Below are 26066 nucleotides of genomic sequence, written 5' to 3'. Positions count from 1 at the left end.
CGGCAAAAAATGTCCCTCTATGATGGGAAACCAAGCGGGGAGAGGAGGGTTCGGCAAAGAAAAGGAAAGGGTGCATCGTGGAGTGAGGTTTTTTTGTTGATCCCACATGTTGGAGATAACATGATGAATAGTTCGGACAACCTCATTTTTCCTCCATATATGGTCTGGATATGGGAGAGCCCGTACCGTTCAGACGATTGGATTTTGGAGAGCCTGCTAGGTTCCATTTGATCCGAACACGTTCGGATGTACGAGAAACAAATTGTTTGATTCATTTGTATGCATTGTATCCTGTAGCAACACACGGGCGTTCTACTAGTTTATATCAGTTGCAATGCACAAGCAATTATCTATCTAATCAACTTAAAAGGCTAACACAAACCAACCATCCCTCAGTCACGACCATAGGCGGCTAAAAACCTCATAACTCCCCAAAAGATTTTTTTTACGAAACAAGAAGAACAATGAAACAGAGGCGCTAAGTGAGCAACTCGATAACTAAGCATTCATGGGTAGATGTTTGAAGACGGCATGACAATCTCAAATTGCGAGATCAAATAGCCCATGTGTCCTCTGCGGCCATAGAAGCCTCCACCGTTGAAGAATGAAGATCATATGATGTGAACAAGCCAAAAGAAAAAAATCATTCAGATGTCTAAATGTTACGTGTATGTATTCCAAAGTGCCTACCAAGTCGCCGTCATCCTTTTCCAAATATAATAAGTAACCCTCTCTCTCATTGCACCTAATCCACTCTAGGAACTTGCTAGGATTCCATCGCAGTACATAAAGGGCACAAGCTATATGAGGGGCCCTGGCTGGTCAAATTTTGTGGGCCCGTAGCAATCATGCAATGCTTGCCACACAAAAACACTTAACTTCAAAAGTGGACTTTTTTTTCAGAGTTTAGCCAAATGAAGGGTTAAGGCACTATACATGGAACTTGTGGAGTACTCCCCATTCTTATTGCACGCGCACAATCATCATCTGGCTTATCAGAGAGATATCACAGAGTATCTGTATAAATTTCCCAAATAATTTGTATCCTCGCTACCAGATGATCTCTTAACTAGACATCCAACATTGCGAATTCAAATCATTACCCTTAAGGATGGCATCAGGATTAGTAAAAATAAATAAAAAGTCCAAGGAAATGAATCTTGAGATGAGTGTGACCCAAGTGTCATGCCAAAATATAACCCTCCTCCCATTGCACATATTAAACGCGACGCCCCACCTGAACATGTTTGATTTCCTGCAGAGCTAGCCTAGTGGATCTCAGTAGGACAATTAACTTTTTTCATGTTGAACTATCTCGTGCAAATGGAGGGGTACATTCTTGTTAGTACAAGAAACCAACCAGGGTAAGTTAAACGTGCATCTCCTCGGCTACGTGCGTCTAGTTTGGTCCTTGCGACGGAATACAACAATACATTATAAGAAGCATTTGTCTTAGACAATCACAATCCGTCGTAGTCTAGGTGGTTAGGATACTCGGCTCTCACCCGAGAGACCCGGGTTCAAGTCCCGGCGACGGAAATGTTTTGCATTCTTTTACTACTTATTTTTTAGCATTTCATTGATCCATACACTCCTTTGTCAGAAAGTATGGTAGCTTTCGCCAGTTCTCTTCCAAAACCGTGGCTTTGTTTTAAACCTTTGGCCTGATTTTGACAGTTGAAGCTCTCCTACATTCTCTATAGGTTCTTCAAAAGAAACTGTGGAAACAATGTATTAGTTTCCCGGCAAAAAAAAAGCATTAATTTCATTCCCTTTCAGGATCAGAAACACACAAAAAATACAATTCCGCAGCATACATTTTACCCAAGGACAGTTCTGAGTCTTCCAAGTCCTTTCCAGGGTTTGTCTAGGATCACAACTCAAATCTCGTTGCAGGTATGTGTTAAACATTGTCACGTATGGATATGGGCCACCGTCGGTTGGGATAGTTAGAGGAGATCTCTTTGTTTTATTTTCATGTTTATCTCTTGATGTAATCCTCTCTATCTCCATGTATCTCTCTGGTGGTTTCAACTACCTCGATGTATGCCTTCTGCGAGAGCTGGCCTCGCCATATCAATATATATACGCGGGCTCCCATATTACGGGGGTTGAGACGCTTCTACAAAACCTAACATGGTAATCAGAGCCTCCCTCTTCCCTCTCGTCTAGCCTCCATCATCGATCTCCACCAACGCATCAAACCTCGTCTCGCCATGTCTTCCTCCAGCTCAACTCTCTCCTCCGTTGGCCTAAACAACACTATCTCAGAACCCCTGACTCGCACGAACTATGTTCTGTGGCGAGCTCAAGCCCGATCTCAGATTATATGAGCGGGCCTCCTAGGATACCTAGATCAAACAATCCCAGAACCACCAGCCACCATCACCTCAAAGAACGCTGAAGGCAAAGATCAGATCGTTCCAAACCCAGCCTACTCCGCCTGGTTGATCCAGGATCAACAGCTTGTAGCCTATCTCCTTCGCAATCTCTCGAAAGAAGTTCTAGTGCAAGTCGCCTCCTTAGAAAAATCCCACGCCATCTGGACTGCTCTCGCAAACATGTTTGCTGCCCAGTCCAGGTCGCGAGCCAACAACTGCCGCGCCGCCCTCTCCAATGCCCAGAAGGGTTCTCAATCCGCTGCTGCGTACTTTGGTCAGATGCGTGCACTCGCAGATGAACTTGCCATGGCTGGAAAGCCTCTTCTCGAAGGAGAGCTAATTTCCTTTCTCATTGCTGGCCTTGACATGGACTATCAACCCCTCATATCCGCTCTTGATGTTCGCACTGAGCCTCTCTCCGCCGACGATCTGTTCGGCATGGTGTCGAACTTCGATCAGAGAGTGGAGATGTTCCACGGATCTGGATCGGGCGCCTTCAAGTCCTCCGCAAACGCCGCCGCTCGCGGACGCGGTGGCCCTCCCAAGGGCAACCGTGGTTTCCCCAAGAGTGGTGGCAACAATGGCAGCAGCAACGGCGGCTTCAACAACGGCGGCAACAATGGTGGCTACCGCGGCGGCGGCGGCCATGGAAACAGCGGTGGCAATGGCTACCGCGGCGGCGGTGGCGGCAACTACAACAACTACAACAACAACCATGGTGGCGGCGGCGGCTTCTACAACAACAACGGCCAGCCGCGTCACTACTACAACAACAACCAAGGTCGCCACTTTGCCGGGTATGAGGAATATGAGAACAAGTGTCAGATTTGCAAAAAAAAAAAACTAACCACATCGCAAAAGAGTGCAAATGGCGTTATGCAGAGGATAACTCCGAGAGGAAACGAGTTGCGGCGGCAGCAAATACCTCCTACGGAGTTGACTCCAACCGGTACCTTGACTCCGGCGCCAACGAGAACATTACCTCTGATCTTGAGAAGCTGACCATGCATGAAAGATATCACGGCAAGGAGCAAATCAACACAGCAGAAAACGCTGCAGGTATGATGATAAGTCATGTTGGTCAGTCTATTGTTAAAACCCCACATTGTGATATTCATCTCAAAGATGTCTTACATGTTCCAAGTGCATCAAAAAAATCTCCTTTCCGTTCATCGTATCACACTTGATAATGGAGTTTTTATTGAATTTCACCCATTTTTCTTTTTGATCAAGGACCAGGTCACGAGGAGGGTCCTCTATCGCGGTAGATGTGTGCACGGCCTCTATCCGTTGATTCCCAAGTTTTCCAAGTTCAATAAGCAAGCTCATGGAGCCTTCAAAGTCTCTTCAGAACGATGGCACAATCGTTTAGGCCACCCATCTTTTTCTATTGTTTATCAAATTCTTAGTAAACATAAGCTACCTTTTGTTGGTGAGCATGATCGTGAAACTATTTGTGATGCTTGTCAGAGGGCAAAAAGTCATCAATTGCCCTATTCTATTTCTACCAGTGTGTCCACAAAAACCCTTGCAACTTATTTTCTCTGATGTATGGGGCCCAGCCCCCTCCTCTGTTGGTAGACACACATATTACGTGAGCTTCATTGATGATTATAGCAAGTACACGTGGATCTATTTGCTTAAGAAACGCTCCGATGTTTTCCAAGTTTTTCACAACTTCCAATCCCTAGTTGAGAGAAAATTTGATAGCAAAATTATTGCCATGCAATCAGACTGGGATGGTGAGTATGAAAAACTCAACTCTTTTTTTCAGAAAATAGGAATTTCTCATCATGTTTCATGTCCTCATGCTCACCAGCAAAATGGCTCCGCAGAATGTAAACACAGACACATTGTTGATGTGGGTTTTCACTCCTTGCTGCTGCCACTACACCACGACACTGCATTCCCTACTGACATGTGTTGGCAAAAGTCAATTTCACCAACCGACTGTTGGTCGGAAAAACTTCTATCAAACTGTTGGTCGGTAATACTCACGTGTCCCAATCAACTATCGGTCGGGAATGCTGAAACATATAGCATCAAACTGTTGGTCGGTAAAAGTTACACTACTATCCGACCGTGGGTCGCCAACTGGGCCGCCAAAACATTTGTGCGTGCGCGCGCCTGGGAAACACTTAGCGCGCGAAGCAATCCAAATTTTTCGACCCCTCGCCCCCACAGGCCACAGGCCACAACCCATCTCCCCCACACCTAAAAAAGAAAAACCTAATCTATCCCCTATCTCTCGGCCCTCTCTCCCTTATCTCTTTCTCTTCAGATCTGAGCAGCGGCGGCTCCCATCCTCTCCCTCAGATCGAGCTCCGCCCCGATGTGGAAGAAGGTCTCGCCGCCCAGATGTGGAGGAAGGCCTCGCCGCCCCGTCGATTTGCATGCGAGCCCCACCCCGAAGTAGAGGACATGGTACGCGGACTTCTATCTGTGCGCATCTAGCCATGGAGATGGAGGGCTCGCCCCTCTCGCGCATCTCCTCCGCACAGAGCGCTAGCAGCCCACATGGCGTAGATCCGCCATCTCGTCAGTCCCACGCGCCGGCCACCGGTGGCTACCGCACTGTTCTGTTCATCCCCCGCCCGCCGCACGCGACGGCCCACACTGCCATGTTGTTTTGCTGCAGCCAGACCGCCGCCCCTGCCCTCGCGCACCGGGCAGAGGCTCGTTCTTCCTGGTGGTTGTTCACTCTTGGCGACTACGCGTTCCTCCCGGTGGTGGCGCTCTGCACACTGCTTCGCCTTTCTCCCAGAGGCTGCCGTTCGGCCCCTACCTCTAACCAGTGAGTCCTTCCCATTTGCTTCGAATTTTGATGTGCAACTGTAGGTTTATCTTAATTCCCTCAGATCCCTATTTGTCAGTTTGCAGTAGAACTACTCGTCTTTCCTAGACCCTCATTAAATTAGTTTCTCTTACTAGATCATAATTGTTTGATTATTGGCAAACAATCATTCTTTACCTATCCCTTTTGCATCCGCAGATTGATTCAGCAACACAGACAGACGTGGATTCTAGTACAATGTCTGGGGAAAAAGCTGGTACACCTCTAAACTTTGTAATATTTGGGAGAGGATGACTAATCTAATATTATCCAACATACATGTTTGTTGTCCTTGACCTGGATGCCGATGACACTCTTTTTCATTCAGTTTGAAGTTGGTTTGCATTGTTTCTGCAAAAGAATTTTGTCTGAATGTCATAAAAAACATGTTGATATGTCATTATAGAATTTTGTTGCTTCTGTTGGAACCTGCATTATCAATTTCACAGCATGCAAAAGTTACTACTAACAGGTTACATGCTGGTTTTTGACTGTTTAGGTTTCGACTTTGGATATCTGAACAAATTATATATGGAGATTTCTTCTATTATAATAGAAGTTAAACTTACCAAAAGAACAGAGGATGTTTTAAATAAGAGCATTGTCTTCTATGCTATTTACAATGTCAAAATGGTATGCTAGTTTTCTGAATCTTAATCCAGCAACAATAAATAGTTTTTGACCGCAAGTTCTGAATTTTAATAATGATGGTTGAAATGAATGGAACCTATATCCTGGCTTGCCACTACTATATTGTTGCTTCTTATAAAACACTTACGCACAGATGGTTTCTCTTGGTTATCATAAGTGAACATTTTTGTGATAATTTTCTCTTTGTTTTTTAGTGGGGAAGGAAAGCTTCAAGATATTCCATTTAAAGCGCTGGTATCTATTTGAAAATTAATGTATGTGCATACCTCCTTGATCCCAACAGTATTTGTGTACTGTATAGGAATCCTGAGCAGTAGCAAGTCAGGTGCTTAATGGTGATCCTACCGTGCATATTGCATAAGCAAGTTAGTTCTAAAAAGGTAATTGTTAATTCGCCCGCGTCCGTCCCGCTATTGCCACAACTCATCTTGCATAAGTGTTCCTATAAGTTGGTACAAAGATTTGACCGTGAATGAACTTCATACAGATAACACAGTAGTTTGTGCACAACCATATTGCCTTTTCTCGCATAATATGAAAACATCAAAATTAACCAGAGAAGTGAATATATCTTCTCTAACACTGTCCACATGTTCCTCTGTCAGTTTGGATCATAAGAAGTTGAACTATCAGAAGCACATGGTCTTCCACATCATTTTGGCACCTTACCTGTGGGTGTCCACGACAACAATTTTTGCGGGCTTGGATGTGGCACCACGGGCACCCAATCGCAGCTTGAATTGCTAGTGCTTAGTGCAGTGGGATCAGAGGATGGTCATCAATAGTTAACACACGCCAGCAGAAATGTAATAACCAAATCTTAAACAGCAGACGAGATAGTTTATTTCTCTTATGCGTAATCTGATGGTTTCCTAGGTTCTGGCTCTTATACCTTCTGAAGATTTGTATGTAGATTACATATGCTTCTCTGAAAGTAATGGCTAAATCTAATCTAATTTGTGGCACTGAAGTACAGATGCTTTTCTCTGACGCTGTTATGAATATAATAGTCAGGTTCAGTCTAAGTTCATATGCTTTTTGATTAGTAATTTGCAGGTCCTCATGTGCTTAGTACTGCATTTAGAAATGATTGCGAGTAGATTCTTCTATATGTATGTGTAATTGTGTACACCAAATGGAGTCCTTGAAATTCATTTCTAACATAGGGGAAGTATGTATAACCTCCTGATGTACGTGGGTTTTTCACAATACTTTTCCTAGGCCATGCTGCACTCATCATTGAAACTCCTAGCTGTGTATTAGGTAGTAATCATTTTGCCTAATTTATTGCCATCAAGTGAAGCAAAGTGTGGTCTTTTCCACCCCAGAGAAGAAAAAGAAAGAAAACTATGCAGTCTTTTCTACAAGAATGGCTTTCGTGTGTCCGTCCGTGGATGTGTTGCTCCCAATAATTGGGCGTCTGGACATTCTAAATTGTTGCCTTGTGTCCAGATGATACACCATGTAATATACTTCCTGGTCTGCGGCTTGTGGAGATTGATACAGGCTACATGGTGGGTCAGTGTGGCATTGATGTTTTATTATGCCTAACACATCACAGATTCAAATTAGAACATGTTGTGGCATTATTCTGAACATGCCGTGTTTTTATAATACTAAAACCCCACAGTTTGTTTTTGCCATTGATGCTTTATACAATTATTATTTTTGCCATTATCTCTATGAACGCATGAATTCACCGGTGACTTTTTTATCCTTTGTAGGAATGACATACAAGATTACGAGGAGGGAACCATGAATATGGCAGTTTGCATCAGCTAGACATTTTGTGTAATGGAGTAAAAATAATGTGTCTTTTAGGTATAATTTTGTAAACCTATATGGTGTCTTGTCAACTGGGTATTTTGTGTAATGGAGCAAACGATGAATCACCTGGACATGCATATATCATTTTGTAAACCTATCAGGTGCCTCAGTGACAGAAACATAAATGTTTCCTCCTTTCTGTTAGTTACCTTTATCTATAAGAATATTCTTCTTTTGTTCTGGTTTAATATTTTCGGAGTACATGCAAGTTGCTTTAACATGATTGATATTGTGTTGTAATGAGATGTGCAACTTGACTGATATTTTTTGGCAAGGCGCAAGCCAAATAATGGGTGGGTATTAAATATATCTTGCTTGGCTAAAAAAATGCTATCGATCAGTTGGCGGCAAAAGAAAACAACGTCCTATTGTTGGTCGGGAAAGATTTTTGGTAGGACTGACAAAAAGTCGGTTGGCAAATATACTACCGTCGGACTATCGGTCGGGAAAGGTTCATGGCAATGTCAACATAAAGTCGGTCGGCAAAGAAATTACCATCAAACAATCGGTCGGGAAAGTTTACCATCAGACAGTCGGTTGGGAAAGGTTCATGGCAGGGCCAACAGAAAGTCGGTCGGTAATGCTTCTGATAGCCGTCAAACAGTCGGTCGGGAAAGATATGTTGGTTGGGAAAAGGCTTTCCCGTCTCGACTTTCCCCAACAGACAAGGTCGGTCGGCAATAGTCTTTCCCGACCGACTGTCTGTCGATGGCCGTTGTTTTCCCGACCAACTTGTCTGTTGGGGATGTAGTGTTGTGGTGTAGTGTGCCTCCATGCCCTTGAAGTTTTGGGATGAGGCCTTCCTCACTGCAGTTCACCTTATAAATCTACTCCCTAGTCGAGTTATCAACAATGAAACCCCAACTGAGCGCCTCTTTCACACCAAGCCAGATTATACTTCTCTCCGTGTTTTTGGGTGTGCGTGTTGGCCTAATCTTCGTCCTTATAACACTCACAAACTTAGCTTTAGATCAAAACAATGTGTTTTTCTTGGCTATAGTGCCCAACACAAGGGAGTCAAATGTCTAGATGTGGCCACGGGACGTGTTTACATCTCCCGCGATGTTGTTTTCGATGAAACAAAATTCCCCTTTGCATCCCTTCATCCAAATGCTGGTGCCCTTCTTAAACAAGAAATACTTCTACTTCCACCTTCCCTATCCGGCGTTGATCACGGGGGTGAACACAATAGTACTGATCAACCTTTGACTACTCATCATGTTTTGCCTGAGTTTATTGCCGCAGATTCGTCATCAGGAGAAAATTTGGATCCAAGCGGGCATCATTTTATGTGCCCCCCAGCAGGAGACACCGAAAAACGAGGTGGATCCGCCTCGGGATCGCCCCTGCAGGCGGCAGACAGATCCGCTTCGGGATCCGGCGCTGCAGCGCCTGATTCTGCCTCGGTGCCCGTGCACCCCATAGTGGACAGCGGCAGCGTCACGGGTGGGTGCATGCAACCCACCATCCAGCGCCAACCGGAGGAGGGCACGTGGAGGGGACCAACCGCAGACTCGCCCGGCCCCAGCGCCAGGGCGGATCGGTCGCCCAGCCCGCGGTCGCCTGTGCCAGCGACAGGATCTCCCTCGGGATTGGGATCGCCAGCATCTGACGCTGACGCAGGAGGATCTCCACCTCCTGGGTCGCCTGTGCAGCAACAACTTGTGGTCTCTCCTGTGGCACAGCGCACCAGATTACAAAGGGGAGTTACTACTCGTATGAATTACAAAAACTTCTCAAAATTTGGCATGTTATGTACTGCTGGTGAACCTAATAGTTTGAAAGCAGCTCTTGATGATCCCAGGTGGGAACAAGCAATGGAAGAAGAGTTCAAGGCCTTGATGAAAAACAAGACATGGCATCTTGTTCCCCCTCGGCAAGGCAGGAACGTGATTGACTGTAAATGGGTGTATCGAATCAAGAAGAAATCTGATGGCACAGTAGATCGTTATAAAGCAAGACTTGTGGCAAAGGGCTTCAAGCAAAGGTATGGCATAGACTACAAGGACACGTTTAGTCCAGTCGTTAAAGCTGCAACGATACGTCTTGTACTGTCAATTGTTGTGTCTAGGGGATGGAGTCTTCGACAGCTAGACGTACAGAACACGTTTCTCCATGGTGTTCTGGAAGAGGAAGTGTACATGAAACAACCTCCTGGGTTTGAAGATAAAGATGCACCTTTTTATGTGTGTAAGCTTGATAAGGCTATATATGGATTAAAACAAGCACCTAGAGCATGGTACTCACGGTTAAGTATGAAACTGCAAGCACTTGGTTTTATTCCATCAAAGTCTGACACCTCCTTGTTCATCTACCATAAGCATCAAACGTTCATATTTGTCCTCATATATGTTGATGATATTATTGTCACCAGTTCTTCAAATGGAGCAGTGTCAGCTTTACTCAGAGACCTAGGGTCAGAATTTGCCCTCAAGGATTTGGGAGACTTGCATTTCTTTCTGGGTATTGAGGTAAACAAAATTAATAATGGCATTCACTTGTCACAAGCAAAATATGCAACAGAGTTGTTGAGCAGAATTGGCATGGCAAATTGCAAATCCTCACCGACACCCTTGTCTAGTTCAGAAACTTTGTCTTTAACAGAAGGAGAACCTTTGACTCAAGAGGACATTACTGGGTACAGAAGCTTGGTGGGTGGTCTTCAGTACTTAACTCTTACCAGACCAAATATCTCTTTTGCAGTTAACAAGGTGTGTCCGTTTCTCCATGCACCTACCACAGCTCACTGGACAGCAGCCAAAAGAATTTTGAGGTACATAAAAAATACTTTAGCCACAAGTCTTACGTTTCAGCAGTCATCTTCCACACTTGTGAGTGCCTTCTTAGATGCAGACTGGGCTGGTTGTTTGGATGACATGAGGTCTACAGGAGGTTTTGCTATATTTTATGGTCCTAACCTAATTTCATGGTGTGCCAGAAACTGTGTCCAGGTCAAGTATAGAAGCAGAATATAAAGCATTAGCAAATGCCACAGCAGAGGTCATTTGGATTCAATCTATGCTTAAAGAACTTGGAGTACCTCAAGTTCAACCTCCCTGTTTGTGGTGTGACAATCTTGGTGCCACTTATTTGTCTGCTAACCCAGTTTTTCATGCCAGAACCAAGCACATTGAGATAGACTTTCATTTTGTGAGAGAACGAGTTGCCAATAAACAACTTGATGTTCGGTTTATTCCTTCCAAAGACCAGCTTGCAGATGGTTTCACAAAGGCCTTACCAACCAGAAGCTTTGAAGAATTCAGGCGTAATCTCAACTTGAGACAGTTGTGATTAAGGGGGCGTGTTAAACATTGTCACGTATGGATATGGGCCACCGTCGGTTGGGATAGTTAGAGGAGATCTCTTTGTTTTATTTTCATGTTTATCTCTTGATGTAATCCTCTCTATCTCCATGTATCTCTTTGGTGGTTTCAACTACCTCGATGTATGCCTCCTGCGAGAGCTGGCCTCGCCATATCAATATATATATGCGGGCTCCCATATTACGGGGGTTGAGACACTTCTACAAAACCTAACAGTATGAAGGACAGATTACTTCTGTCTAACGTTTCACAAAATTCAGTACACAAGTAGGTAACAGAATAGGCAATACCACAATAAAGAACGAGTGTTAGCTTTAAGTTGTTCCAGGCTTGATTAGTGGACTAACCCTAAACTCTACAACCAAGTCGGTTCTTTAAAACATCCACAAGCATTCGGTAAAATAAGACAGTCCGGAGATTAGACACTCAAGGGAAAACTCAGTTGACCTGATACGAGGTGGCCTGATGGAGCTCCCCCTCACTCGCCCCCGCGTCGCTCCCTTGGGGCGACTCGGGCGGCCCCCAACCCTAGCACGCCGCCGGCCTCTCCCCTCCTTCCTCCAGACCTTGCCGCCACCGGAGACTGCCGCCGGCAAGCCCGCGCGGCGCCGAGGAAGGTGGCGGCGAGGCTTGCCGCTCCTTCCTCGCGCGGAGGGCATGGTGTGCCGGGGTGGCGGCCCCGGTCAAGGTGGGCAGCGCTGCTCCCTGCGGCGGACGGCGGCTGCGGGTGCTCGGCTGGGCTCCTCGGCTTGCTTGGGCGGCGAGGCCCCGGTGGATGGAGCTCGCGGTGGCCGGATTTCCTCCGTCGGTCCGCCTTCAGATCTGATTCGACCAGCTCCAACTCCACCCTCCTCGCCTTCTCCCGTTCGATCTCAGCTCCGGTGCGACTCTGCTCGCCGGATCCGGCGGTTGGCGGTGTTTTGGCGGTGGGGCTCCTGGGACCGGGAGAAACCCTTGGCCGCCGGCGGCGGCCACAACGACGACGATGCCGCGGTGTCGAACTACTTCCTGGAGGCTTCGTTGAGGTATCCCACCCCCCACCAATCTGCCCCTGCATCTAGGTGAAAACCTTGGTCCTGTTTCGGGACGACGGCGGCGCTACGGCACCGTTCCCCTTCCTGAAGGCGTCGTCCTTGGACTGCGGGGTGGATGTCGAGTTTGGATGTATTGGTGGCTGCAGTGGCGGCATTGCTCTTCATCAACCTCTCGCCGTGTCGATTTGGTTCATGTTCCTATCCTGCAGTGTGCGTCTCCTTCGTGGTTGTGCCATGGCAACTGAAGTTTCTTGTGGAGCACAATGTGGTCTGCTGCAGCCCCTCCCATGGTACACCTGGTTGACATTTGTGAATCCGGGTTCTTGGGGAACCACTTCGCCTGCCGACGACGAGAAGGTTGTGGCCTCCTACGGCGACGAAGACGGATTTCATTATGCCCAGGTTGTTCATCATGCTGGAGTGGACTTGAGCCTTCTCCTTTCACATTGTTGCTTTCCACAAGTTCGATGTTTGTCCGGTGCTGGTTGCTTCGGTGGACGAAGACCTTGACTGACCAAGCTTAGTTCTTCAGCTTCATCTTGGTAGCTGCTTGTGTAGTCTTTGGTTTGTGCACTGTCCTGTTTTGCACCTTGTATCGGCCGCCTGAGTTTGTTGTGCCTCAGTGTCTTCCTTTTCTTTCTTTTTCATGTTGCTTGTATGTGGTTGATCGATGTAATCCTGGCCGGTTGATGGCTTTGTTAATTCAAAGCCGAGCTAGGTTCGAGCCTCCTCTCGGGCTCGGCCGATGCCTTTCCTCTAAAAAAAAAGGTGGCCTATTGTACATGTTCCTTTGACTAACCCACTCCAGCAGCACACTGAAATTTTTGAAGAAAAGCAACAGGTTGAAGAAGATTGTCACGATACCATATGGTGCGATTCTGAATATAGTAATTCATGGTACCAGCAAAATCAGACAGCCATTGAGCAATGCTGCCATGGCGTTACCTGCACACCCCTTCAACAAAATGGCCAACCAGCTCAAATGCAAAGACAGAACATGGGCTAACCACAGCTTAGTTCACTAGAAAAACAGCGCTTAGCTCAATTAAAAAACAGTGTATGAAGTCTTGCGTTTCACTAGGACACAAGAGCAAAAGTTTTCACGGTGAATGCCATTAGATTGATGTAACGAACTGTCGCGCTGTGTGTCGCGTGTCCAGAATATTCGTGAACTTCTTCAGGAAAGAGATGTCTCGATCGTCAAAATCAGTCGCGAAGCCAACTCTGTGAGCCATGGCTTAGCACAGCTAGGCAGAGAGCAGGTGAAAACTGCAGTTTGGCTAAGAAATTTCCCTCAGGAAATTGCCATAGCTATGAACACCGATTGTATCTCTATTGCTAGCTAATATATTCACTCTTTCCTCGCAAAAAAAAGACTGATGTAACAAACTAATAGCCATCATTATGATGATCATACATAAGGAAACACGTTCAATGATATTATAATTAATGGTTGTCATACCATCAACAAACCAGGTTAATGGCAATTAAGATGCTCCGTTTGTCGCCAAATTCCTACCCATTAATGTCCTCCATCTGCCTTGGGTCTTCTGCCTTTCTGCATCCAAAGACAGCGAGCCATCGACGACAAGGTTCGTGATCGCGAGGCAGGACAGCCAATCTATCTCATATGGGCAGAGGAAGTACTTCTTGGTCACATGCGCACTGTCGATCCTCCTCATCGACCTATCGCTGAGGCTGAACACAAAGAGGCCTTCCTCATCGATCCAGAGCACCACCGTCCCACTTTTGCCGCGGAACATCTCCAACCTGACCTTTGCCCTGATCCCCAATGTGGCCACCCGCTGCGGCAAGGAACTTCGCATGTCAATTCTTTCAGAAAGCACCCAGCTGCTCGAGTCAGTGCCAAGTGCATTGCTGTGCTTCCAAAGTAACATCTGAAGCCCTTGCACGATGAGCAACAGAATCCCCCCGTCTGCTGAACTCCCCAACACTGGAGCCTTGTTGCGCTTTGCTTCGGGTGGGAGCTCCAGGTATGACAATTCCATATTGCCAATGTGCAGCGTGGCAATGTGAGTGAGCGACATTTGTTTCCAGCTACCACAGAGCCAATGGATGACACCACCAGAAGCAGTGGCTGGGATGATACCAAGTAAAGGCCATGCATTAGATGAGGAACTCCTTGAGATCTCGTCCATGTTCCAGTCTTCGAGCTGTAGCACTCACAGATGAAACGATCTCCCTTTTTTATCCAAATGCCGGTCAGTTGGAAGGACTGGGACATGCATCCATAAATGTTGACATCATTGGTGACAAACAAGGCATAATGGTCAGGAGGTACATATCTGTGGCTAGGAATCTCAAAGGTTTCGCCAGTGAGAGGATTGCAGACACATAATAAATCATTCAGGGCCTGACCGTTGGGCGTGGCAACTTCTGATTGGCGGCGGAGGACCAGGAAGTTGTCTTGGGATGCAATGGGCTTATAGAAGTTAAGGCTTGCACCAAGACCTGGAATAAAGGTCTCAAGGGATAGTGGCTTAATAGCATTGCGAGCAGATTTGCTGCCAACAAAGTGCGACAATTCAGACATCCGCATGAAGCTTGGTGCCAAACAGCGGGTTTTGTCAATGTAATACTTCCAGAGGTCAGAGGAAGACCTTTTCTTGTCCTGGTAAAAGAAGCCAAGAAGGAGGGACGGGGTGAAACCGTGGTCGCGGTGCCGCCTCCTAAGGCGCTCAAGGAAGGCCGGGTCCTTGATGAGATTGCGCCAGAACTTGCAGGACGAAGCGAGGCGGGCAAGGGAGGCTGGATCAGAGATGTGTGTCGGGATCTTGTATAAGATGTCCATAGGAAGATGCGGTGCTGCATCGTCGTCCTCCATTGGTCTTTCCCTGCAAAGAAAAGTGATGCCCCATGTGCGTGTTCATGTCAAGACTTAAAAAAAATGCCCCGGGGAAAATATCACAATTTTTCTTAGGACGACTTAACAGAAGAATCTGATTGCAATATCGAAACGATGCATTTCAACAAACCCCCACAAGAAGACTGCAAGTTCAGTTTAAACTTGAAAATATCCAACAGAGCTAAGGTTATTTTGGTAGAACCATGATAAAAGATGCGACGGCGGGCGATTCGTGAAGCTACAAGGTAGAAACACATCCCCCACTTTTTTCAGCAGCATTAGGGATAGTTTCTGACGAAAAATAAAAATATACAACTGATTGAATTAGCACACACTGTTCTGTTCATCGACGTTAGGGTTAGGCCTCCAGAAAATATCCCCAACTGTTTGAGCCTCCATTAGCCTACCACGGTCAAAATAGAACTCTACGCAGCAACCCCCGCGAACGGGATCCCTGGGGTGGAACTAGCAATCGATCGATTTTGCTGGGTCGGGAGCTGACAGTGTATGGCGGAGGCGGGGGGAGCAGACAGATGGAACTAAGACGAACTAGACTCTAAGAACAGCCGTCAAGCTTCGAAGTGGAGAGACCTACCCAGGAATAAGAGAGATACCTGGCCGCCGCCGCCGCCGCCGCCGCCGCCGCCTTCTCGCCACGAGCTGAGCTGCCTGTCTACTGGTGTGCCGTCGTGTGCGGGGAGAGGACGAGAGAAAGGTGACTCCGCCGTGAACAGGCACCACGTCCACGTGTACCGCTCGGTCAATACAAAAGGCCGCTGAGAGTGTTGTATGGGCTGAGCAAAAAGCCAAGAAAGGCTTTGCCCAACTCAAACAGGCCATATTGTGTGATTCATGCTCCCATTTACGGCCACGCCACGGCCCATTTATGTCCTCGATTTTTTATTAACAAAAAGGTATATTGATTAGCAGATTATAAAAAACTGTGCTGTACAAAATAGTTCACGTATTCTCAAAAAACATATCATGTATAGAAGATAAAGAAAAATTCACGTATGTACAATAGAAATCATATGTCTGTAATAAAAAAATGTTCATGTATGAACAACTATTCTCAAATGAATGAATGTAAATGTTTTTCTCATGCATGAACATTTTTTCATATGAGATGAATATTTATTTCCAAGAAAATAAACAATTTTATTTTTCATATGCAAAGTTTCTCCATTTTAAAATTTTCTTTTCACAATATGTCTTATTAAATAACAAAAATGGGTGGTCGAGGAGGCGGTCGCTGGTGTGCGGCGTAGAGAGGATGAGCATGAAGATGTTGGTGAAGGTGGCGAAGTGGAGGTCGAATACGGTCATGGCATGTATGATCACTAGGTGGGTGTCGTCAGTATAGGAGTGCGGATCCACCAACATGAAATCAGAAGGTTTTTGCGATGGAGAGAAATAGGGAGGGTTTGGCCTTTCCTGGTCAACGCAGCGAAATCCTTGGTGCTTTTGCAGCGAAATCGGAAGGCTTTTTCCCTCGCTTCCGATAAAAAACTCCTCAGTCACTCCCACGATCACATTTGAGAGATGCGGCGCAACTTGCAGAGGAGCTTGTCAAAACTAAGAATGGAATGGTTAATGATATCATGATGGTGCAACTTGCGGGTGAGAAACTGTAAGTTGCTTAACAAGAGTAAATAGCATAAAACTACTAGTTTACAGGTTAGGGTTTCAAAAAACTACCGGTTTTTAATTTTTTTCAAAAAGCTACCAAACGCGCGGTCCGCTGTTTTAAAAAACCCAAACCCACGGTGACTAGCGATTTAACCGTTTTTCTGACGGATTGGGCCCATCTGTCAGCCCACGTGGCCACGCGCGCTCACGGCGCAGCAGTTAACGGTCGTTAGCCGACGCGGTCCGGTCGGAACCAAAGTAGGCGGTCGGGCCACACACTCTCTCACTCCCCCTCCTCTCCCCCGCGGTGACCTAGGTGGGCGATGGCGGCGGCGCAGCCAAATGTCGTCGGCGGCGAGCTATTAAGCCAAGGCGGCACCGGCCAGGAGGGCGGTGGACAGTCAGAGGTGGACAAATGGCTAGGCAGCTCGAGCTTCCCGGCGCAGCGGTCGCAGCAGCCATCACCGCCCGCGGCTCCTGTGGATCCGGCGAGCTCAGATCCGGAAGTCCGCGCGGCCAGGGCAGTGGCGAAGCGCATCCACGCTGATCCAGGAGGCGGCCACCATTGGGCGTCGTCCTTTGGTGGAGTGAGGTAAACACTGGTCAATATTTCTGGTCTGGGTCCTTTAGTTAAAATTTTTGGGTGCTTTAGTTCAAATTAGAACTAGAGATACTCCCTCCATCACGGTTTAGAAGGCATACATCAGAAATCTCTGGGACCAAGGCGTTTCACGATTGGCTCTAGTTTTCTTTGTATGCAACTGAAAAATATTAGCGTAGTTAATAGCACAGCGCCTAATTGCTTGAAAAGTCAATGCGCAGTAACCCATGGCCACTAAATGAGCAGCCCTCACGCATGCATTGGTGGAGACCGATTCCAGCGGGTATTTTTCCCTTGCATGCAGAACTAGCTTTTACACACACGTTCATACCATGCATGCATCAATTACACCCCGACGTGAGCAGCGTAAGATTCACACGGTCGCATCTCGCATGCATACAGTACTAGTAGGAGTAATTGTATTGGCGCCTTAAATCTTGTCTATTTTGGAAACACACGTAAATCTAACTGTGCCTTCTAAACCGTGACGGAGGGAGTAGTAATTGTTTGTTCTTGACATGCTACTGTATTTTATTGGTTAAGTCAGTGTAGAAGAAAGTGCATTTGGTTAGTTCATTTGGTCAGTGCATTCACTGTAATTAGAAGAAAGTTCAGTAATGTTCAGTGACTTAAAAAACGGTTGTTTGTCAATTTAATCCTACAACTTAGATGAGGAGATTTGGGACTTGAGGCTACATTTCCAAGAAATAGATAATATGGAGAAAAAGTATTCAGTTTCCTCAGATATCAGTTATCTGACCATATTAGCATTGGTTGAGTTGGAGGGCTATGGCATGGATGCATTTCTGACATATGTAAAGGAAGAGGGAAAGGGGCTGGAGGGTGTGGAGGCCCTGGATAGTGAGGAGGCATTAGAGGAAATGCTTGACTTATTTGTTGATAATAAGGTACTGAACATCAGTGTCAGAAAAGCTACTGATCCAAGCCCAGCAGTTGAGGAACAGATCCCCATTGATCATGTTGGTGATCCTGTTGTTTACAGAGTTTCACAAGAAGGTGTTATGTACCCTGCCTCTAATGCTAGTTTGCCAGCTTTAACCCCTGATGAGCCCTACATGAACACACAGCAAAGCAGCAATTTTAACAAAGGGAAAACAGTTGTGGAAGAAGAAGATGTAGAAGAAGAAGCAGATGAAGAAGAAGAAGATGTACCAGAGGAAGAAGATGAAGTTGAAGATGACAAATCATCTTCAGATTTTGAGTTCTTTAGGGGTGATTACAGAGGGGAGAAAATTTCTTACAAAGCTTGGTGTAGGGGTGAAGATGAGGCTGGCACTGATACTGCAGAGCACTTTTGTGCAGCTAACTCAGAACCTTCTGAACTTTGGGAGGAAGAACCAGTTGTTTTTGAAGATGAAGTAGTAGAGGATCCTGCTGTAACTACAAAAGCAGCCAAAAAGCTTAAGCCGGTTAGAAAACCTGGCCCAACTAGCAAGTCTCACGGTGAGCCTGAGCACATCAAGTTTGAAGATTATGTCCCTGAAGCTGATGAGTACTGTTTTCCAGGTGATTTTGGCATAAGTGATGAAGATGATGCACCAAGGCTGCCATCTAGAAGGAAGAGTAGGAAGAAGCAGAAGAAGGAGAGGATATGGTATGATCCATCAAGGCCTGATGCACATGAGCAGTTTGCAATGCATTTGTGCTTTGAAAATGTAGTTGAGTTCAGAGAAGCACTTAGAAATTTTCATGTGAGGACTCTTAGGAACTTTGAGTATCACAAAAATGAATCAACTAGGGTTATTGCTTGGTGCTCTGACAGAAAACATGGTTGTGAGTTTTACATAGTTGCCTCCAAGATAGCTCATGAGGCAACTTTCAGTATCAAGAAGATGAACCTGGATCACACTTGTGGAGCAAGTGGAGAGAACACAAAGGTGACAGTCAATTGGGTTGCTAAGGTTTGTGAGGATACAGTCAGATCCAACCCTGGAGCTGGTGTTGACACAATTATGTCATACACAAAGAAGAAGTTTGGTGTGCATGTGCCTAAAAGCTTGGCATATAGGGCAAGGAAGTAAGCAGTTGAGGTTGTGCAAGGAGATCACAAACTCCAGTATCACAGAATAAGGGACTACCTGCAGTGTGTGCTAGATACTAACCCTGGCAGTAGGTGCATAGTAACAACACATGAGGATCCACTTAACCCAACTCCTACCCCAAGGTTTCACTATATGTTTTACTGCTTGTTTGCATGCAAGGAGGGTTTTCTGAATGGATGCAGGCCATTTATAGGTAAGTATTCAGAAATTTATATGCTTTTTAAACATTGATGTACTTAGGCACTCATGTTATCATGTTAGCAGGTCTGGATGGTTGCGTCATCAAGCTAAGCACTGTCAGCGGATATTGGCAGCTACAGGGAGGGATGGCAACAATAACATCTTCCCAATAGCTTTTGGTGTTGTTGATAAGGAAGAGACAGACAGTTGGACATGGTTTCTCACACAGTTGAGAACAGTCATTGGAACTGACAATAAGTTTGGCAAATACACAATTATGTCTGACAGGCAGAAGGTATTGTTCTGAACCTAGTCTTTACATTTGCCTTTACATTTGCCATGAGTAAAATGTTATTCAGTAGATGAGTAACACTTAAGATTACCTTACATTGAACATGGATTGTTGAATGCAATAGATGATGTATTCCCTGACTCTCCACAAAGGTTTTGTCTTAGACATATTTATGCCAATTTCCAATCTGCTGGTTTCAGAGGAGAGGAACTTAAGAAACATTTAGATTAGGCTGCATATTCCTTTACCAAACATGGACATGATTTAGGCATGGAGAATTTGAAAAAAGAAAGTTTAGAAGCTTGGCAGTGGTTGTCACAGATACCACAGCATACCTGGGCTAGGTATAAAATGGACACTGTGTGCAAAACAGACCTGGTAGTAAACAACCTTAGTGAGGTTTTCAATAAAATGATATTGGATGTTAGGAACAAGCCAATCAGGACTATGTTAGAGGGCATAAGAACAAAGCTGATGATTAAGTTTCAGAAGATCAGAGAGAAGATAGAGACATGCAGATGGGAAATCACACCTACTTATTCAGAGATTTTAGAAGAGGGGAAGAAGTGGGCTAAATATTGTGAAGCATACATGGCAGGGCTAGGGATATGGCAGGTCACGGGTAGCTCTGAAAACACATATTGTGTTAATTTGAACAATGAGACCTGTGACTGTAGGAGGTGGGACATGACAGCTATCCCCTGCAGTCATGCCATTGCTGCAATGCAGAAAGTGAAGATACACCCTGAAGACTATGTTTCTGCTTTTTTCAAGAAACCCATGTATTATGAAACATATAAGCACATAATATTCCCTGTGTTAGGTCCTGACCATTGGCCTCATACACCTGGTGATGATATTTCTCCCCTTGTGTTTAGAGAAAAGAAAGGTAAAAAACTAACTACCAGGAGGAAAGGCCTGTTTGAGGTGCCAGCTAAAAAGGATACTTCTAGGATTGGTACAGTGACATGCAGCAACTGCAAGAAGCAAGGGCATAGGATCAACAATTGTGGTGTCCCTTTGAAACCTAAGTTCCAGATGAGGCTGAACAAGCACCAGGTATGTCCATTCATTCCATTGTTACATTCATTGCATTGTTACATTCATTTCATTTGTAGAAAAATAGTTCTAACTAATATTGTTGTGTAGGAAAATAGAGCAAACTACTCTGAGGTTGGTTCTTCAATGGCTGCAACTGCACAAAGGCCACCAAGGGTACCTGCTGCCTCTGCACCTGCACCAACTCCTCCTCCAACAACAATTGAGTCAACACAGACAGCTTCTAGGTCAAGGAAGAGGGCAACACCAGCTACAACAGCAGCACCACCACCTCTCAAGAAGAGCAGGACCAACACCTCTTCTGCAACAGTAGTACCACCTCCCAAGAAGAAGAACACAACTATTTCTGGCAATGGATCAAGGTCTTCTCCAGCAAAGAACACCAGGTCATCAAGGTCTTCTCCAGCAAAGAACACCAGGTCAGCTGCTGCCAATAGAGCTGGCACTGGATCTTTCATTGCTCCTAGACAATCTGGTACAAGTGTTGTGCAGAATGGGTCAAAGAGGGTCAGGAAGCCATCTAATAGGCTGAAAGATTAGTTTTATGCAAGTGGTAACTAGCTGAAGTTGTTGAACTCCAAGTGCTTGATAGTGTTTGATTTGGTTTGTAATAACATTGCCTCACTAAGTACTTGATACTGCACTGTTTGATTTGGTTTGTAATATGGTACTGTATGTGGATTCTGCACTTGTTTGCAACTTCATTTCATCTGCAACTTTTATCTATATGTGGATTCAACACTTGATATACACCTTACAGATAGAAACATAGATAGAAAGATAGTCTCATAGATAGAAAGATATCTATCTAACCAAGTGCATTATATGGTACTGAGAGCACTGACCAAATGCATACATTTATTCAGAAACATCCACATGTTACATAGATAGATCTCTAGATAGATAGATAGTCTCATAGATTACATAGATAGATAGTCTCATAGATTACATCCAAATCTCACAAAAACTACCAAAACTCTCTCTTAAATTGACTTACAGATAGAAAGGTAGATAGCTAGATCAGTCATAGCGCTCAAAGAAACGGACCCACTTGGCCCTAGTTGCTGGATGAGGAGCCATGGCTGCCCTAATCCTTGCCCACCTAATGATCTCCATGAATGATCTTCCCCTGCCTCCAGTGAAAACCAGCTCTAGTTCTTCATCATTGCACTTCTCCAGTACCTTGTTGGAGAGTCGGCGGTTGAACTCCTCTTGCTGCTCATCCTAGGCCGCCTCTAGGGCCCTCTGCATGCGCCTCCTCCTCCTCCTCTGTGCAGTTGCTGCTGTCCTAACCTCCACAGCCTCCCCCTCTTCCTCTGTGGCATCTCCCATGTCAGGATCCATCTGTAGGGTTTCTTTTGGGTGGCGGCTGGTGGAGTCACTGGGAAAGGGTGGGGGTGGGGAGGGGTTTATATTGAGAGATGGATGGGGGGTTGGGTTTAGTAGGCCTAGGGTTGCATTTGGTCAGAGAGTAGTGGGCCACTAAGCCCAATTACCCACAGAAATAATATATGTACGCTAACAAATAACATATAAAAGATATAAGATCAAGTTGAACACTTAATAGCATAAAAGATCCACAACTTAATTAGTAGCATAAGAGATCCATTTCCACTACTTAATAGCATAGATGATCCATTACAACACTTAATACCATAGGTGATCCATTACAACTTAACAACATAGCAAATAAGGTTCTTACACTAGGTTAAACTTCACATTCCCCCAAAATGTACACCCATAATCACTTGAAGTCATGCCAGGCCACATCCTTATATAAAGGCCTTTGGATGTACTTACTTCACCAACATATCACAGCAAGTTCAAGACTCAAGGATGGCCTTGATTTGCTCTAACTTCTCCTTGCTGCCATACCCTTCTTTCAGCAGCTCAGCAACAACAAGCTCAAGCTTTGCCTTCTCCTTCTTAAGAACATCTCTGTCAACTTCAACATCCTTCATAGCCTTCCTGGTGTTCCTGATGATATCAACTTGGCTCTGCAAAATGCACCTCTGCTCTTTTGCAAGTTTGAGCTTTTCCATCTGCACCTCCAACATGGCTTTCTCCTCTAGCTCCTTCTTCTTCTTCTCAAGTTCTTCCTCCTCCATTTGTTTCTGGTACACCTGCTTGTCCATCCTACCATCCTGCCAATCAAACATCTTGGATACATCATCAACAAGCTTGGTGTACTCAATGCAAAGCTTGTCATTTTCAGTCCTAAGCTTGGCCAACTCCCTTTCATGCTCACTCTTAAGCCTGGCCAACTCCTTCTCAAACTTTTCCTTGTCACGTACCCTTCCAAAGTTCTGCTCATGGAACATCTCCCATAGCTTGCACAAATATCTCTGAAGAACAGTTGGCCAAGGCCCATCGACCCACTCTACAACACCACAATTCACACCATTTTCCTACATTTGTAAATGTGATAAGTTATTACAAAAGGACTAGTACCTTATTTCAATTCCATGATTAACTTGATAAACTTAAGATTTTTTAACTATTAATAACATAAATGAGATATGATAAGTTATTACAATGCCATGATTAAGTTTCCAAAGTGACAAAAATACATATGTGTTTGTCATATCAAACAAACTGCTGCATCATATCAAACATCACTGAACATCCATAGCAAAAAACTTAATTGGCATCTAACCTGGACTGGGCAGCCATAGAAACGCCTCCCTGTTACAGGCCCTTCAAAAGCAACACGCTTAATAGGCCTCAGTTGGTGCAGAATGCACTTGGGATGAGCAAGCTCAAGTTGGCCACAGAAAAGGGGCTCCACAGTGGTGTCCGGTTCCTCCTACAACCATAATAACCAACAAACACTAGTTTCAATCTGCACTCAATACCAGAATCAACTTGCACTGTTCATTAAATCCCCAAATCAGCATGAACCCTAACATTGTACAGAGATGAACCCTAGGTTACCTCAATCCTACAATCAAACCCCACCCTCACTAATCAAGAACAGTATCACACACACAACAACAACACTACACTAAGCAACATCCATGGCTGAAGCCTAAGCTACTAGCACCTAACCCTAACCCTAACCCTAGGTGGCAAAGAACTTACCATAAGTCCAGTGTCCATGCTGACAACCTCGCACTCCTCCTCCGAGCTGGTTTCCTCGTCGTTCCAGGAAGGCATTGCGGCAAGGAGGTCGACGGCCACCGGCCTCGAAGACGGTGCGCGGCGGCGAGCTCGTACTGGAGCAGGGGACTGGGAGCAGGGGAGTGAGCGAGCATGAGAGAGTGAGCGAGCGTGTGATCCCGACCGACCGAGCAGGTATATTTACCCCAGTTCCGACCGGGCCGGTCGGCTAACGGCCGTCAACTGTCGCGCCGTGAGCGCGCGTGGCCACGTGGGCTGACAGATGGGCCCAGGCCGTCAGAAAAACGGTTGAATCGCTAGTCACCGCGGGTTTGGGTTTTTTGAAACAGCGGACCGCGCGTTTGGTAGCTTTCTGAGAAAAATTAAAAACTGGTAGTTTTTTGAAACCTTAGCCTGTAAACTAGTAGTTTTATGCTATTTACTCGCTTAACAATGGGTACATGTCGAGCACTAGTATTCTTAAAACAAAGTATGGCAACCAAGAACTTGGTCGCAACTTGCTTAAGATAGGTAACTTTTGTGGGTTTTGGAGCAATTAAGCAACAAACAATGGCACCAAGCGGCAAACCTGACGAGCCTCAAACAACGATATAAAAAGAAAAAGACAGTGTGTGTCGAAGGTTTTTGTCGTGTGACCGTTTTTCCTGCGCAATCAGGAGGGTATTTCCTGTGTGCATTGCCTCAACCATATGACACATCCTTTCATGCCTGAAAAACTACACCTTAGAATTTCCCTCTCCAAGGCGTGCAGTGTCAATATTGTCGAGGGCTACTTGTTGTGCTCTCAATGTTGCTCGTGGCGAAGCCTTTGGTGAGGTTGTGCTTGCTTCGACTACTCAAGTGTCATCCAAAAGCTCAAGTGCCAAAAGTGAGTGACATCAAGACTAAGGTTACATCATACCTCGTGTTAATTGTTGGGTTAATGTAACGGTTAACGATACACGCTCCTGTCAGGTCGAGCGAACACTCCATGATCTAGATTTTCCATTATCTCATTCCAGGTTGTATCTGGGACCTACTCCTTACACTGATGTTTCTTGTTGAATAGAGCGCATCATATTTTGTTTAAGAACGAGTCAAACCCATTTGTGTACACGGTGATTGTAGTCACTTTCTCTTGCTTTTATCTCTCCTCCCTTTCATACATGAAGTTTTGGCAGCGTGGATAGTGCCTGACCCTGACGCACTCACACCGTAAGACATCATTTATTCTTCCTTCACAATGGCATCATGAGCCTAGTCACGTGGGAGCGCTGAATGTACCCCAACGGATCAGTTTTTGATTCGATCGGAGTTTTCTCTTGAGAAATATCGGGTAGAAATTTGATCCTGCCTGAGGGACGAAGCCATAAGTTTCTCTGAACCCGGTAACTATGCAAGCACGGGGCCATAAATTTTCCGCTCCATTAGCGAAATATTACAAATGAAAATTAGTTGAACCACCAAAAATCCGTCGTAGTCTAGGTGGTTAGGATACTCGGCTCTCACCCGAGAGACCCGGGTTCAAGTCCCGGCGACGGAATTCCTTTTTCGTGTTCCTTAGATTTTTAATGATTCATTCACATGTTCAACACTTCTTCCCAGATTTTAATGATTCATTCACATTCATCATTCTGCCTGTTTATCTTTATAAAACAGTTTCAGTTTTATCTTAACAAATTTCTGACTAGTTGCAAGCATGATGAAGACTTCTATCTAATGTCCTAGGAGATTAAATGTTCTGTGTTCTTCAGTGCCTCTTTGGGAACATTCAGTGGAGCTGCAACAAGCTGACCAACTGTACATGTTTCTTTGACTAACGAAGCAGAACCCTGAACCTTTTGAAGAAGAACAACGGGTTGAAGAAGACCGCCACAAATGCATGTTGTGATTCTGAATATATTTTTGGCATTGTACAACGGACTGGTGTCTTGAGCAAAAGCTTCCCTGCTCTGGGAGAAATGTGGAAAAGGTAAGACAAGACAACCATGCTACGATGGCGTCAGTTGCACATCCCTTCAGCAGAACGGTCAACCAGCTCAGATGCAAAGAACATGGGTTAAACAGCGCCTATTTGATTAGTAATAAAATACGTAATAATGAACAGATAAGAAAGTCTTGGGTTTCACTAGGACGCAAGAGCGAAAAGCTTTCACAGTCAATGCCATCAAACTGAAGTAACAAATTGATGGTAATCATTAGGATGATCATACAAAAGGAAGCATGTT

General features: G+C 45.3%; 1 protein-coding gene and 2 non-coding genes across 15 annotated transcripts; all 3 read left to right on the top strand.

The window, feature by feature from the left end:
• The first annotated feature begins 1466 nt into the window (after positions 1-1466).
• On the top strand, positions 1467-1539 carry TRNAE-CUC. The gene has a single exon. It is a non-coding gene; the product is annotated as a tRNA-Glu (tRNA).
• Positions 1540-4569: 3030 nt separating this feature from the next.
• Positions 4570-7880, top strand: LOC119303792. 13 transcript variants are annotated; one of them, XR_005147997.1, is made up of 4 exons: positions 4575-5175; positions 5374-5431; positions 6167-6245; positions 7590-7872. XR_005147997.1 is itself a non-coding variant. In XM_037580944.1 (3 exons), exons 1-3 carry the CDS (start codon positions 4775-4777, stop codon positions 6480-6482), a joined length of 471 nt encoding a protein of 156 aa, XP_037436841.1. In that variant the 5' UTR covers positions 4575-4774; the 3' UTR covers positions 6483-7872. The 13 variants fall into 13 exon arrangements, 5 of the variants coding, with proteins under 5 accessions (XP_037436841.1, XP_037436842.1, XP_037436839.1 ...); XR_005147995.1 differs by having other exon boundaries at positions 6060-6245; XR_005147994.1 differs by having other exon boundaries at positions 6060-6245; positions 7318-7872.
• Positions 7881-25308: 17428 nt separating this feature from the next.
• TRNAE-CUC lies at positions 25309-25381 on the top strand. The gene has a single exon. It is a non-coding gene; the product is annotated as a tRNA-Glu (tRNA).
• Positions 25382-26066: the final 685 nt, after the last annotated feature.

Source organism: Triticum dicoccoides, chromosome 5A (genome assembly GCF_002162155.2).
Source record: "Triticum dicoccoides isolate Atlit2015 ecotype Zavitan chromosome 5A, WEW_v2.0, whole genome shotgun sequence".
NCBI lineage: Eukaryota > Viridiplantae > Streptophyta > Magnoliopsida > Poales > Poaceae > Triticum > Triticum dicoccoides.
Note: the sequence above shows the minus strand (reverse complement) of the source record. Positions and strands in the feature narration are given on the sequence as shown.

Bases quoted from the DNA above. Each gene is read 5' to 3' on its own strand.
- LOC119303792 (XM_037580942.1), top strand. From the start codon at position 4,775: ATGCGAGCCCCACCCCGAAGTAGAGGACATGGTACGCGGACTTCTATC. The intron at 5,176-5,373 runs GTGAGTCCTTCC...TTGCATCCGCAG, and splicing joins TCGGCCCCTACCTCTAACCA to ATTGATTCAGCAACACAGAC. The intron at 5,432-6,059 runs GTACACCTCTAA...TTTGTTTTTTAG, and splicing joins AATGTCTGGGGAAAAAGCTG to TGGGGAAGGAAAGCTTCAAG.